Genomic DNA, 15847 nt, shown 5'->3' on the forward strand with positions numbered 1-15847 from the left:
ATTTGCCCTTAACTAATACACTGCCTCTCCCTCAGAGACTCTCCCCACTCACTTACTTTCCAAGTGGATAAAGTGAATCCAAGGCCATGTGTTGGAGTGCAAGGTCACATGGTCAGGGAGCAGCTGAGGTGTAGTGACATTGGGCTTCCCAGTCCATCTTATAGCTTTGCCCCTGTGGACACAGGAGCACAGGATTCCAAAGGTGGAAAGCAAAACCTGGAGCTCACCGAGTCTTGCTCCTCCCTCCTCATGTCCACTGCTCTTCTTTCTTGGACAGTGAAGTGGTTCTATTTTTTAGCTGAGTGAGAAGGGAGAAAGAACTTGTCTTTAAACATTTTCTAAATTTCCCAAGGCATATCTAAAGACCAACCCTTTGGTTGCGTCTATCTAGCATTAAAACAACTTTCCCCCCTTGGCTTAGAAAAACTATCCATGAGATCCTTTTCATGTATTAAGGAAATAACCACTAAAAAAGAACTAGAAACTCACCAGTGGGGACTGCCTATGTAACTTTCTCTCAACCAGGTTTTGTTGGGTCTGCCCTTTTCTCAGGCTGGTCAGCTTCTGACAGTAGGAAGGGCTTTGCTTTCTGAGGCTTTCTCCATCCCAGTACCATGAGCCATGCCTTACAGTCCTCATGGCTCCCAGATACCTAGCAAACACAGATGATTTCTCTCCCTGCAAAGTGTCTGTCCTTTCACTTTTAATTTATTAGAATGAGATCCCCATACTTTCAGTTGGATTTTGAACATAATATTCTTTGAGCTTTTGCTAAGGCCCTCCTATAAGATTGTCAAGTTTAATTCCTTACAGCTAATAGCAAAGTCATCAGCTAAAAATTCACCAAACATTTCTTCATTTCAAGAGAAGCTATCCAGCCTATTAACCATAGCTGGTTATTTGTGTCATAAAAGAATTCCAAACATTTTACAATCTATAAAGTATTTATTTATTGCTTTAGGTCAAGTCTTATTGCTAAGAACTCCAAAGTCCTTCCCATCCTCTTTAGTGTAAAGTGACTTTTGCTGGGGATGAATGTTGCTTTAAAAATAATGAGCTGTCAAATGGAGCTTAGAAATCATTTAGTTATGTAGAAATTTTCACTGCAACAGCTATCCAAATTCAAGAAACACTTCTTTGATATGCAAATGCAGTTAGTTAATTCCAGCCTTATACTTTGCCCTTTTCCAGAGATGAATTCTTATCTTTGTCTCTCCTCACTCTACACACTTTCTTGGGTAATCTCATTCAACAATGACCTCACCATGCACCTGTGCGCTATATCACCTCCAGATGCTGATAACATCCAAATATATATCTTTAACCCAAATCTTTTCTTTAGCTTCAAACTCATATGGTTAGCTGCCTATTTGACATCTTCACATGGATGTGCCTCATTCCCTTCAAAACTTATCTGCCCAAACCTGTTTATCTTCCTTTATTTTTTATCCTGGTGAAACTACCTAATCACCCAGTTCAGTAAACCTGAGAATTGTGGTGGTATTTCCTTCCACTTCCCCATACCAGCACAATTACTGACTGTATTGAAAAATGTTGAATGCTTACTGCACATCCACTTTCCCTTCTCCAATTTCTAGAAAACTCATAATTTTGTTCAGATCCCCTCACACACAGCATACTTGCTTCTGGGAAAGTGAATCCCACTATATTGTGGAAGCTTGTTTGTGATGTTTGTTCTTCTATCATTTGCTTCAAAAATCTCCCTAAATGATTCATCAAGTCTTACCAATATCTAATGTCCATCTTCCAATCATCATCTTCATTCCAGCTTTCACCATTTCTTACTTGGATTAATAAAACAATCTTTGTAATTGGTGCTGCTGCCTCTAACCTCAATGTACAGCAATGCATCATCTGGAGCTGCCTGAGTGATTATTTGAAGGAGAAGAAAGAGGAGGAGGAGGAAGAAGAGGAGAAGGAAGAGGAGGAAGAGGAAGAGGGAAGGTGGAGGGGGGGAGGAAAAGAGAAAGAAGAGGAGAAATCTGCTTGTCTCAGACTTCTGCTCAAAATCTCTTCAGAATTTTGTTTTTTCTTATTTACTTTTTAGCCACCACTTAGAGCAAAATCACTTTATGATTTACATTTATTTGGAAAGCACTAAAAAAGGGTGGAATTAGAGAAAGATGAAGGGACAAGCATTGCTCCAGGTCAAGACAGAAGCCCAGAGACCAGAAGGCACAGTAGTCCTTTTGAATGGCTCTGGTCCAACTTGAGTCTCTCCATCAAACTGTGTGGACAGAGGCTAAGGCATATTGGCCCCACAGGGTTTTTTTTCAAGGTCAAGATCAAGGCCTGTTCTAATCTAAAGCTTGCTGCCAACACTGAAGACTTAGGGGGTACTTACAATCTTATTCTTTCCATGAGCACCCTAAAAGTGGACCATGCAAGTCAAATCATCCAGAACAAACAGAATGCCAGAGAAATATAAGAGTTGGAGATACATGGGTTGGCCAAGTGATAAAATTGTATTGCCTATAGAAAATTGATAGTCCTTAATATATTATTCAACTTCATTCATGATAGTACCCTAGACATTTTTTTCAGAAATAATGGACACGTATTGTTTTAGTTTCTTAGCACCTCAATATCCACCTACCCTTTTCTTTGAATAATCACTTCTTCCTGGTACTACCGAATTATCAACAGGAGTTTCTATGTTTGTACAGAACTCTGATGCCCGGCCTTCATAGTTTCATAAATTGTTTCAGAGATGGATCTCTGACTCAGTTTGGGGCAATTAGAGGACTTCCTTGGAACTTTTGAACTAGAACCAAGAGAGTGAATCAGTCTCTATTTAGACATCTAAACTGTATGTGGTAAAGCTGTGAGAGGGAGAGATGAGATGATGGAGATAGAGATAGATAGAGATGAGATATATAGGGAGATAGAGAGATTCAGAGAGAAACGAGAGATGAGAAGGTACAGAAATGTCTTTCAGGGTTTAAGTTTTATGTTTTTCTTTTTCATTTTTAAAAATATGCTCCCATGGTTAAAAGTCTTTTACTGAAAATTTTGGATAAAGAATCAAACTCAATTCATGGCACTCCATTTTTTCCCCTCCTTTTTCTTTTTTCTTTTTTTTCACCACCCCTCCGCCACCCCCTTTTTTTTCTTCCTGATTATAGTTACTCTAACACCTGGACATATTACTATCTTTAGGATCACTGAGATAACACAGTTCCTTATAATAAATAATTGTCCTCTTCCTTCTTCTCCACCTCCTCCTTCTTGCTTAGACTATTTCTAGTTGACATTTACAACACTTGAAGCCAAAATAGTGCCAACTAATATATCAGTCTCTTCTCTCACCATTTAACTTAGTGCAGCCCATACCCCTGGCATATGAGGCTATAATACTGTAGATGTCTCCAGCTAGCTAATGAAGCTGATTTCCCCCTCTCATGCCTCTATCCATATCTTAGCCCACAATTTCTCTTCAGTTCTTTTCCTGGAATACCCATGTCCCCATTTGTCACTTTATTTCTGAAATCCTTTTTTATACCTCTGACTCAAGTTCTCAGACCATGTTCTCACAGTGCCTTGTGAATAGCTCTACCATCATTCTTAAGACACTCCACAATAAATGGTATGCTGTACCACTCACTCAGATGCTCAAGTCTTTGTAGGGCAAAGGATTCCTTCAATATCTTTCTCCAAATTCTCAAAATGCACCCATTTGATAAATAGTTCTGAATGAATCAATCAATTGATAAAAAAAAAAAGTTATATAGCAACCTGAGAGCATTTTACAACCTAGCAAATTAGCAAAAAAAAAAAAAAAAAAAAAAAAAACCAACCCAAAAAACATTTAAAATCAATAAATAAAAGATGGTCAGATTCCTGGAAATCTAGCACACACATATACTGTTGGTGACATTGCAAATTGGTACTTCCTTTTTGAAAATCAATAATATAATGTACAGCAAGTGCCATAAAAATGTTCGCATCTTCAGTTCAAAATCAAAATGTTTCTGAAGGAAACAATTCTGTAAAGTAACAAAAAAGGCATAAATATACTTTTGGCAGCATCTTATAATAACAATAAAAGAGAGAAATTGTCCCCAAAATTATTGTTCATCAAGGTGATAAAATATTAGAGTTATTTAAAATAAGAAATGATAGCTAGAAATAAGGAAAATTTTACTATATATTAAAATATAAAAAGCAAAATTACAAAAGAGAAATTCATGATGGCTTTAAGATTTTCAAGCTTGGAAAGTAAATAGGCAAAAAAATGAAATTTTTGAGTAATGGGACTACCATATTGTAGTCTCTTTATCAAAATTCTATTAGAACTAAAAAGTTGTTATTACAATATTTGTTAACCAGGGGGAAATTTTAGTTCTGTCTTCCATGCTATGAGTTCTGCCTGGTAATTCCTGCAAGACATTCTTCTGGATAAGGTATGTGTACATCTACCTAAAAAATCCCTGACACAAGGAATTCAGTACATTCAATTGAGAACCATTGTATCAACACAGTCCCAGTCCCAAATTTGCATAATGATTTATGGGCATTTACCCTAACAATTGTGCTGGACTCTGAAGCAGCTGTTCACAAGTTTGGCTTTGGCTTCCCTAACAAGAGGCAGACAGCTGTGGTTAATGAAAAACAATTGCTAATAGATAATTCTAATTTAGCCTTGAAGTGCATTTTAGTATCACCAGTATGGACTAACTTAACTACAGATCTAGCGCCTCATGCCTGCTTCACCCCTTGCTCTCCTCAGACTTCACCGTCCTGTCTGGACACTGTAGGGAGATAGTTCCAGCAGGAAATCTGGGAGCATGGTGTATGGAAGGGGGCTGGATTCTGTTCTGGATGATGGCAATAAAATATAAACCAAATAATAGTAGCATTTGTAAGGAGTCAGGTCGGAGAGAACCAGCATCAGAATAGAGCTGTGATCATTATATTCCTAATTGTCTCTTCTTCATGGTTCCACCAGCCTAAAACATTAAGAGCTTCCTAAAACAGTAAGGCCCTCCTAAAACATGAAGGCCCTCCTTATGGGCCTTCTAGAAAATGAATGTCACTCAAGAACACAAGTAGGAAGCCACCAGACCCTGGGACAGTGCTAAGACAGCCTAGGCACAGGACCCGAGTTCCTACCCTTAGCCTATCTTTGTGGAATAGGTCATCCCCTTTAGACCTTAGTTTGCTCCTCTATTAGGGAAAAAGTTTGAAAGATCTCAGAGGCTCCTTCCAGCTTTGTGATTCTCTAAGTAGCAGCTGGGATTGGTATCATTCTAATCAAGACAGACAGTCTTTAAGTTAGCTGAAATGCATTTAGGATGTATTTGTGGTTGATGAAGCCCTTGGTTCTTTCTTTTGAGTTTGAGTGCAAATTTGGGATGACAATGGGGCTCAAATTAGAAACTGGGTAATTGATTAACTGTGTAAATATTTTTAATATATTGCAAGTTTCAGTTCATATAGCACAACTTAATTGGATTTTTCCCTAAAGTCCTTCAATTAAAATAATGCAGAAACTAGCATTTTCAAGATAAAGTGGAACCTTGACCAAACTCCAAGAAAACAAAATGGTAAGTTTTTCAAAGGTTAATACCATTTTTCTAATCAAAGCAATAATAGAGATGGAGAGGCTATTTTCTTTTATACGGTGTACAAGAGAATTTTGATAGTTCTGTCCCAAGGTTCCCTGAGACTCAGAAATTCAGGGAAGAAATGAGCTCTTTGAAACCATTGGTAGAGTAGAACCACCTTTGGCAAAGATTGTGACTCAGTCTACTTATCTCTGCATTAGCACAGATCACAAGGATCTGCACAGCCTGGCCCTCTCCCCTTCACCACCCTTGCTGCTTGACTCTCAGGGTTTCTTGTCCTTTTCCATCATGATGTTCTGAATCCCCTGCCTCTTCTTGTGCTGTTCTCTTGGACTGAATTAGTCTTTCTCTCCAAACCTCACCCCCCTACCCCTTCCCTACCTGCAAAACTCCTTTCTCCTAATCCTTTAAGAGCCAGGTCATCTGACTCAGGAGTCAGTTAAGTCCCGGTAAACCTCCTATTTCTACTGCTTATTACTTGTGTAACTTAGGCCCAGTCTTTTATATAAAGGACTCACATTCTAGTGAAAGACAAAGAAATGGGTCAGCTGTGAACTGGTTCTTCAAAGATGCAGAGGAGTTTGCCACTTGCAAACAAGTAAATGGCATTCTAAGAAAAGGCAACAACATGGACAAGACATGGAGGTGTGGAAAGAATGGAAAAGTTCACATAACCCACTGACCAGAACACAGCATCAGGGGAGGAAGAAGGGATTTAGAGATGAGATGGGAAAGTAGGCAGGAAGCAGATAATGAGGGACCTTTTGTGGCATACTAAGTTTTAAATATCTTTAAGAAATGAAAAGACTTTGAAGGAGTTCATTCTGAAGACCCCTCAGTTACTACTCCTAGCTCTGTAATATTTAGAGGGATTGTTTTCTGCTTAAAAATTCTCACTCCAATATGGCACTGATTCTGCTGTTTTTCTTTGGGGACAATTGATGCATGTTCAGGTAACTGTTCATCTTGGTTTCCCTGGAACAGTCCTAGTTTGACCTGATGTCCTGTTTTAATTATTAATAGTGCTCCCCTTTTGTTCTCAAAAGTGTGTCAGATTGGCACTACATTTTACTCTCATCACCTCAAGAGTTTATATATGAAGAAATTCAAAATTATTCTTTAAAAGGTTAATGGCATAATTTTGAAAATAAAGAAGTCAGAATCATTCCTACAAGAAGCTAAGAGATATCCAATCACTGAAGGTTTTGCCTAGAAGGATGATTACATGGCAGAAAGAGAGATGGGTAGCATAGGGGATTCAGGGTGACTGTGTAGTCAAACTCACAGTGCTCAGATGCTGGCCATATGCATGTTTTCCTGTATGTCCTTGGCTTAAGTATTTAACTTCTCTGTGCCCTAGTTTCTCACCTGTAAGATGAGGAAGACATTAGCAGTGTTACCTTAACTTCCCCGGTGAGGCTTAAAAGAATCAACATCGCTAAAATGCTTTGAAAAGCCTTACATAGAACAAGAAGATGATAGATGTCAGTATTTATTATCAGACTAGAGGCCCGGTGCACGAAATTCGTGCAGGGGGGGTGTGTCCCTCAGGCCAGCCTGCACGCTCTCCAATCTGGGACCCCTCGAGGGATGTCCGACTGCCCTCTCACAATCCAGGACTGCTGGCTTCCAACTGCTCGCCTGCCTGCCTTCCTGATTGCCCCTAATCACTTCTGCCTGCCAGCCTGATCACCCCCTAACCACTCCCTTGACAGCTTGATTGATGCCTAACTGCTCCCCTGCCAGCATGTTTACCCCTAACTATGCTCCCCTGCAGGTCTGGTCACCCCTAACTGCCCTCCCCTGCAGGCCTGGTCACCCCTAACTGCCCTCCCCTGCAGGCCTGGTCCCCCCCAACTGCTCTCCCATGCAGGCCTGGGTCCCCCCCACCCCAACTGCCCTTCCCTGCAGGCCTGGTTGCCCCCAACTTCCCTCTTCTTCCTGCCTGGTCACCCCTAACTGCCCTCCCCTGCAGGCTTGATCACCCCCAACTGCCCTCCCTTGCAGGCCTAGTCCCTCCCAACTGCTCTCCCCTGCTGGCCTGATGGCCCACAACTGCGCTCCTTGCAGACCTGGTCCCTCCCAACTGCCCTCCCCTGTTGGCCATCTTGTGGGGGCCATCTTGTGTCCACATGGGGGCAGTCATCGTTGACCACATGGGGGCAGCCATTTGTGTGTTGGAGTGATGGTCAATTTGCATATTATTCTTTTATTAGATAGGATTAGATAGGATAGAGGCCTGGTGCACAGGTGGGGGCCAGCTGGTTTGCCCTGAAGGGTGTCCAGGATCAGGGTGGGGGTTCCCTTGGGGTGTGGGGAGGCCTGGTTGAGAATCCTGTGGTGGTTTGCAGGTTGGCCATGCCCCCTGGCGGCCCAAGCAGAGGCCCTGGGAGGCCCTGGTATCTTGAATTTATTTATCTTCTATAATTGAAACTTTGTAGCCTTAAGCGGAGGCCAAGGCAGGCCAGGGCTGTGGAAATTTGGCTTCCTCCATCGCCAGGGGCAACTCAAGCCTCCTGCTCTCTCCAGCTCTGTGGCTGCTGCCATTTTTGTTGGGACTTATTTATCTTCTATAATTGAATCTTTGTAGCCTTAAGCTGAAGCCAAGGCAGGCCAGGGCAGGCAGAATGCTTGGCTTCCTCCATTGCCAGGGAAACCCAAACCTCCTGCTCACTCCATGGCTGCAGCCATCTTGGTTGGATTAATTTGCATACTTACTCCTGATTGGCTGGTGAGTGTGGCTTGTGTGTGTAGTGGAGGTATGGTCAATTTGCATATTACTCTTTTATTAGATAGGACAAGAGGCCCCAGTGCACGAAATTTGTGCATGGGGGGTGGGGGGGTGTTGTGTCCCTCAGCCCAGCCTGCACCCTCTCCAATCTGGGACCCCTCAAGGGATGTCCGACTGCCTGTTTAGGCCCGATTCGGTCCTAAACGGGCAGTCGGACATCCCTCTCACAATCCAGGACTGCTGGCTCCCAACTGCTCGCCTGCCTGCCTTCCTGATTGCCCCTAACCACTTCTGCCTGCCAGCCTGATCACCCACTAACCACTCCCCTGCCAGCCTGTGCCCCTAACTGCCCTCCCCTGCAGGCCTTGTCACCCCTAACTGACCTCCCCTGCAGCCTTGGTTGCCCCCAACTTTCCTCCCCTGCTGGCCTGGTCACCCCTACCTGCCCTCCCCTGCAGGCATGATCGCCCCCAACTGCCCTCCCCTGCTGGCCTGATTGCCCACAACTGCTGTCCCTTGCAGACCTGGTTCCTCCCAACTACCCTCCCCTGCTGGCCATCTTGTGGTGGCCATCTTGTTTCCACATAGGGCCAGGATCTTTGACCACATAGGGGCAGCCATCTTGTATGTTGGAGTGATGGTCAATTTGCATATTATTCTTTTATTAGATAGGATTAGATAGGATAGAGGCCTGGTGCATGGGTGGGGGCTGGCTGGTTTTCCCTGAAGGGTGTCCTGGATCAGGGTGGGGGTTCCCTTGTGGCGTGGGGTGGCCTGGGTGAGGGGCCTGTGGTGGTTTGCAGGCCTGCCACGCCCCCTGGCGAACCAAGCAGAGGCCCTGGGATCTGGGATTTATTTATCTTCTATAATTGAAACTTTGTAGCCTTGAGCGAAAGCCAGGGCCGGCCAGAACGGGCAGAAAGCTTGGCTTCCTCCATCGCTGGGGAAACCCAAGCCTCCTGCTTGCTCCGTGGCCGGCCGCCATCTTGGTTGGGTTAATTTGCATGCTCACTCCTGATTGGCTGGTGGGAGTGGCTTGTGGGTGTAGGGGAGTGATGGTTAATTTGCATGTTTCTCTTTTATTAGTGTAGATTGGTAGTTGAATGTGGTTTTACCATGGATGAGATCCAATATATTGTGGTACTGCTGATCCTCTCTGAGTAGCTCACCCTGCACAGATATCACTTCTTTTTTAAAAACTATCAGGACCCTTATTACTTATTTGCCTGAAGTTTTCAAGTAAGCAAATAAACAAAGACAAAGATCTCTTTAGAAATAAAACTTCATTAGGGAAAATGGAAGAAGAGTACTTTATCACATTGCTAAACTTGTTTCTTGACACCCCTGTCTTCCCCACTAGGAGGTTTCAGTGAGCACAAGGACTGTTTTACCCAATTTCATATATTTGTACCTGGCCTCATAATAAGAACTCAGTATGTATTTTTTGGAGAGATATTAAGATTATTCGCCAACCAAAACAAAGCTGTACTCTGAAACACAGCTGTGAGGCCATGATTCAATGGCTTTTATGGTTCACGTTTCTTGAGCTTCCTCACACTGCATTCAGTAGGTCTTGCCCTGTAGTAGCTGACATTCTTGGGAGACATAGAACAGACCAAGTTAGCAGTCTGTATAGGAAACTTTAAGCACCCAGCCTAGTACAAAGTTAAGGTTAGATTTCAGTTGGAGAAAGATAGAAAACAGCAGCAATGTACTTGGCAGATAGGGAGAGGTTATTTTTAAAGATGACATTAACTTTGCAACCCAAGGTTTTATTTTTTCCTTTAGAGGCAGTAGATTGAGTGGTTATAAAACCCAAACGCTGGGAACAGGCTCCTGGGCTCTCATCCTGGCACTGGCACTCATTGGCTCTAAGCCCTGGAGGAGGTACTTGTCTCAGCCGGGGACCCTAGAACCCAGAGCATAAGGCACATGGCTGTGTGCTCATGCTATGCAAGGGAGAGCAATCCCACTGAAACCTGAATAAAGGAAAAGGAAAGTGAGACAGGGAAAGAGACCAAATCCAAGGCACTGTGGAAAAGGGCTGATCACAGTTCCTTGACACTCTGATATCTCAGTCTTGCTAATCCTTTCAAAGCAACACTGTGAAATTACTCCCAGAGGGTAGGAAAGACCTTATCTGCAGATTATCTTCCATTGATCCAAGTCCACTTCTGTGGGAGTTAACTCCCCTGAGCCTCTAGCTTGCTTATGCAGTGTTGACCAGCAGGTTTCACTTTACCCCTTAGAGGCCACAGGGAACCCCAGATAGAAGCTGAGAGACAGGTAGCAGATGGAGGCAGGAACTGTGAGGCTGTGCTCAGAGCACCAGGAAGGGCTGGAGAAGTTTCTGCAGATGACTCCTTGGCCTCCACGTCTGGAAACAACAGCATCTGTGACCTGGTTCTGCAATGCTGAGAGCAATGATGGCCATTGCCAGAGCAGTTCTGCTCTGCCAGGGCTGGGATCTCCAGTGATGCACTGGCTGAATCCAATGCATTGCCTGACCCCTCTGCACCTCAGCATCCTCATCTTTAAAATGGGAATCACAACTGCTCCCCCTATCTCACAGGCTATTGTGAGGATTGGGTAAGTTACTATATGTAAGGTACTGAGGACAATGCCTGGCACACAGAAAACATCACGAAGTGTTAGCTATTGGTATTACTAGAAAAGTCTTGTCAGTTCTTATGTATATCCAATTCTGCCTTTCCCCGGCAGCCTAGCCTTATCCTTTTATGTTTCTACTTAGGAATATACACTGAGTGGCCAGATTATTATGATCTCTGAACACATAATAATCTGGCCACTCAGTGTATATCCTATATAATTAAAGGCTAATATGCAAATTGTCCCCTTGACCAGGAGTTCAACCAGCAGGCAGGCTGGCCAACTGCCCATGTTCCCTCCCCCTGGCCAGGCTGGCCGGACCCCACCCATGCACGAATTCATGCACCGGGCCTCTAATATATATATACATATACGGTATATATATACAGTGAGTGGCCAGATTATTATGCGTTCAGAGATCATAATAATCTGGCCACTCAGTGTATTCAAAGGTGGAGCTATAAGGAATAAATTCTGTATGAAAAGATGTCTCAAGCACTCATGCCCTGTGTCTTATGCCCTGTCATACCAGTTGATATGATGTTCAAGAAAGAGGCAGAGACAAAGCAAGTCCCACCAAATAGCCACCAAACTCATCTCCATCTTGGTCCCAAGGATGCTCTGGGAAAAGTGACCAAACCCCACATGTTCTTATCTGGGCAGATACACTCGTTGGCCTGACTGGTCTTTCTCCAATGTAGTCTCTGTTGTTCAGGGAAGTATCTACTAGAACTTCTAAGCCAGAGGTGAAGGTGCAGTAAGGGCTTAAAGCAGAGCCCCCATACTTGGAGGCTCTGGGCAAATCTAGCTTGCAGGGCTGTTCTGTTTGAACTTCACAGTGTTAGTAAAAGTATTTCAATTTGAGCATTCAGTAACGAGTCCCCAACAAGAGGCTAGCAAGGAGCTGCTGTCTGTCACAATCAGTAGAAGTCAAGATTTAAATGTGTTGAAACCAACATTTTAAACCGTAGAATACTCCATAAAAGTCCTTACTTCCTTCTTTTCTTTAAAAAGAAACCAGAAGTTGGATAACCCTGGGCCTGAAGTTCCACATGGCACTAATGAGCTGGAGCAGAATAGTGACTTTCCTCTTCAGACAGAACATATTCACCATTGTCCTCACCACTCGATATTGCCTCACCTGGCCAGTGTTAACCTAAAAATAAAAAGGCCTTTCAAAGTGAAAGACAAACAAGCATTTATTTATTTGAGACCAATAAGAATAACTATTCAGGAATCATTAATTCATGCTGAAGCCCAAGTAATGTTCCAATAAGGAGACAAAGGCAATGGGTATTTCTGTGAAAGGGAAGGAGAACAATTTATATCAATAGAAGGAAGGCATTTCTACAGGTGCAGATAACCTAACAAAGTGATGTTAACTTTAAACAATGTTTTTAATTTTCAGTCCAGGAATCATAATAATTTCTTTCTTGTTATCTCTGTAAACAGTGTTTGGGAAAGAAATGCTGCCTTAGGCCCAAAGTCCAGAAGTTATTTTCTCTGTTTTAACATTCTGAGGTTTGAGGTGTATGACAGTTAGTTCCTCTGGCATGACAGCTCTGACTGCATTTGTAAGTGGCTCCGTTTATTATTTTTTGACACTGGTTTCACTCATTTATATTACTTTTTATTACAGACATTTCAGTTTTCAACCCTGGGCCTAAAGCTTCCTGGGCTAGGCTGGCCATTTATCATGGAAACATAGGCTCTTGGCCTGAAAAGGCATTTTGAAGATGACTTCGTCAAATCCCTGTGGCCCCCCTTCCACGCCCCCAAACTTGCTCATTGAATATTCATTTGGTTTGGTTTCCTAAAAGTGCGATGGCTTTTTGATTTTGTTAACACTGTCATACATTTTCTTTGTTTATAAAAAAACAAGACATTGAGAATGGAATGAATGGAATAGGAAAATAAAGAAAACAGGTACATGATTACATGGTCTTGATTTGCACTGGAAATTTTGGTATTATGTGTGGCAGGCACTACAGAAATGCCTCAGTAAACTCCATGCAAATTGAAGAAAGTTTTACTTCAGTTTAGAAGCTAGAAATGTAAATTGCATGTTTCTCAGGCTCCTGTAAACCTCTGGTTCCCATGTGCTCCACCTGCCCCCAAGCCAAAGCACAGCTTGAAGTCTGGAAGGTAGAAATGGGGGTGGGGTGCTGGTGCGGCCTCTCCCTCTGCAGTTTCTAGGGACAGCAGCACAGTTGTTGAGTCACTAAAGGAGTGACCCAGGGTCCGTGTGCGTTTGGTCCATGCCATGCACAAAGCATGGTGTTTCTGGTGTGATGGGCAGCTGAAGGGGTGGGTCCTGAGCCAGCCGTGCTAGTGGCAGCTTCCCCGTCTAACAGTGGATTCTTCCAACTTTCAGTATGCGTGTTTTATAAAAGTGGCTGCCTTTTTTATATCATAAGTACTGCAGGCATCATTTTAAATTCAACTTGTGTTGAGATAATTTTTGTTTCACATACATTTGTAATACAGAGAGATTCCATGTACATACCTTTGACTCGGTTTCAAGCATCTTGATTTTATTCAGATGTTCTGTGTTTTACTTGTATTCGTGTGTGTGTGTGTGTGTATGTGTGTGTAGAACTATGCAGTTTTATCACATATGTAGCTGCATGTACCCTTCACTACAGTCAAGGTCAAGGTACAGAACAGTTCCTGCTGCACAAGAATTCCTCATATTGCCTTTTTATAACTATAACCACATCCACCTCTCTCCCAATCTCCTATCCAGTTTCTAACCCCTTCAGTCACTAATATGTTCTCCAGTTCCATACTATCACTTCAAGAACGCTTAATATGAATAGTATCATACAGTATTTAATTTTGAGATGTTATTTTTTCACTCAACATAATGCTCTGCTAATTTATCTAAGTTGTTGTTGTGTAGTTCATTCCCTTTTCTCCGCTGCTGTGCATGAATGTCCAAATTTTGTTTAACCATTCATCCATTGAAGACATGTGGGTCATTTCCAGTGTTGATTATTATAAGCAAAGCTGCTGGGAACATTCATGTATAGATTTCTGTGTAAATGTAAGTTTTCATTTCTCTGGGATAAAAGCCTCGGGGTGTAATGACTGGTTCATATGGCAATTGCATATTGAGTTTTATAAGAAACTGCCAATCTGTTTTCCAGAGTGGCTGCACCAATTTACCTTCCTGCCAGTTTCTCTGCACATTTGCCAGCATTTGGTATTATCATTTCAAAAATAATTTAGCCATTCTTATGAGTGTGATCAGCAAGCATGTCAAACTCAAGGCCCTCAGGCTGCATGCGGCCCACAACAAATATTTTTGCGGCCCAGCCAAAATAACAGTATGTAAGAAACATTTTAATAAAAACTTCATAACTTAATTTTTACAATATCCTGTTATATGTAATTATTAATAACTAACTACAACATTCACTAATGACTGATTACTATAATTGTGTTGCATTCATTTCCCTTATGCACAGGTGCACCATTTCTCTCCACTAATACTAGCAGCAAATATTTTAGCAGCCGATTGGCATGTCATTAGTCTTGTGCTGACTTGTTTGGTGTATGCAACAGGAAATATTTCACTTTTGAAGAAAAATAAAAATGGGTTTATTAGCATTACGCTTATTAATGTGTGCAGTTATTCAGTGTCTGCTAAGTTAATGTTCAAGAAAAAATATTAATTTTTGTTAAAATGTTCTATTATTTTATGTTAATGATTACTCATTTATTTCAGCCCTTTGTATTCAGCATGTCTTGATTGAAATAAACCTACATTTCCATGAAAATTGAAGCTTTTGTTTTCTTTGCAGCCCACATAAACTTAAACTTTGTTTATTTGGCTCGTGTTAGCCTTTGAGTTTGACATGCTTGTTGTACTAGTATCTTATTGTGGAGTAAGATTATTTGATTTTGTGTCAATTTATATAGCAGCACATTATAATTTCAATGGTGTATAGAATGTTTTATATCATTATGTTCAGAATTTATATCCCCTAGTATTGAGTTTGATTTCCATAGCATTTTTTTACACATTTTATCATTTAATTGTTACTACTTCATGGCTTCTAATTATCATGATTCTCTTTTCTATATGAGAAAATGGAGAAAGTGGGAATAAATAAATTATGCAAAGTCACTTAGAGAAATAAAAATATGTTTATTGAGCAACTAGTATATGCTAACCACATTATATCATTTTCTTTGATTGGGCCAATGCTTCTGCAAGTATACACTATTATTCCTCTTTGAAAGGGGTAGGACAACTGGTGCTTCTAGACACAATATGTGACTGAGCTAAAATTGCCATACATTTTCTTTGTCAAAAAAATACAGAGAGACAGATATAGAGAAAAATAAATCCACATATTAGCTATAAACTATAGATAATGTTATTAATATATTATACATAATACATATCTATATATAATGTCTTTAATAAGGTAAGCCCAATATATATTAGAGGCCCGGTGCACGGAATTCGTGAATGGCGGGGGGGAGGGGGAGGTGTCCCTCAGCCTGACCTGTGCCCTTTTGTAATAAGGACCCCTTGGTAGGGTCCCTAGGCCTGGCCGGCAATCAGGGCCTATCAGGGTTTTCCTTCCCCTGGCTGCCGCACAGCCCCTGCCCCTGCTGCTGCCACTGCTTGCCATGTGTGCAGTGCTGCCCCACTCACCCTGCCACAGGTCACCTCCCTCTGAGAGTGACAGGTGTGGGGTGCGATCGCTTGGCTATCCTAGGCCTCCCTCAGTGGGGCAATCGCTGACCAGACCCGCACACTTACCACAGCATTGCTGGCCAGTTGCCTGGGCCTCCCTCTATGGGCAGATAGATAACAGGGTCCCCAGATCAATCGCTCCACAGAGGGAGGCCCCACCCACTCACCACAGTGCCGCCAGCCAGGTGGCCTGGACCTCCCTCTTTG

At 42.3% G+C, this 15847-nt stretch overlaps 1 protein-coding gene across 1 annotated transcript in view; it reads right to left on the bottom strand.

The window, feature by feature from the left end:
• Nucleotides 1–286: 286 nt before the first annotated feature.
• Nucleotides 287–15847, bottom strand: part of ZMAT4 (zinc finger matrin-type 4) — a 421249-nt gene continuing 405688 nt past the window's right edge. The window contains exon 7 of the mRNA XM_080658638.1: nt 287–298. Coding sequence (XP_080514764.1) covers nt 295–298 — 4 coding nt within the window. The 3' untranslated portion in view covers nt 287–294. The remainder of the gene's footprint in view (nt 299–15847) is intronic.

This window comes from Plecotus auritus (assembly GCF_963455305.1).
Source record: "Plecotus auritus genome assembly, chromosome: 3".
In the NCBI taxonomy this organism is placed as follows: Eukaryota; Metazoa; Chordata; class Mammalia; order Chiroptera; family Vespertilionidae; genus Plecotus; species Plecotus auritus.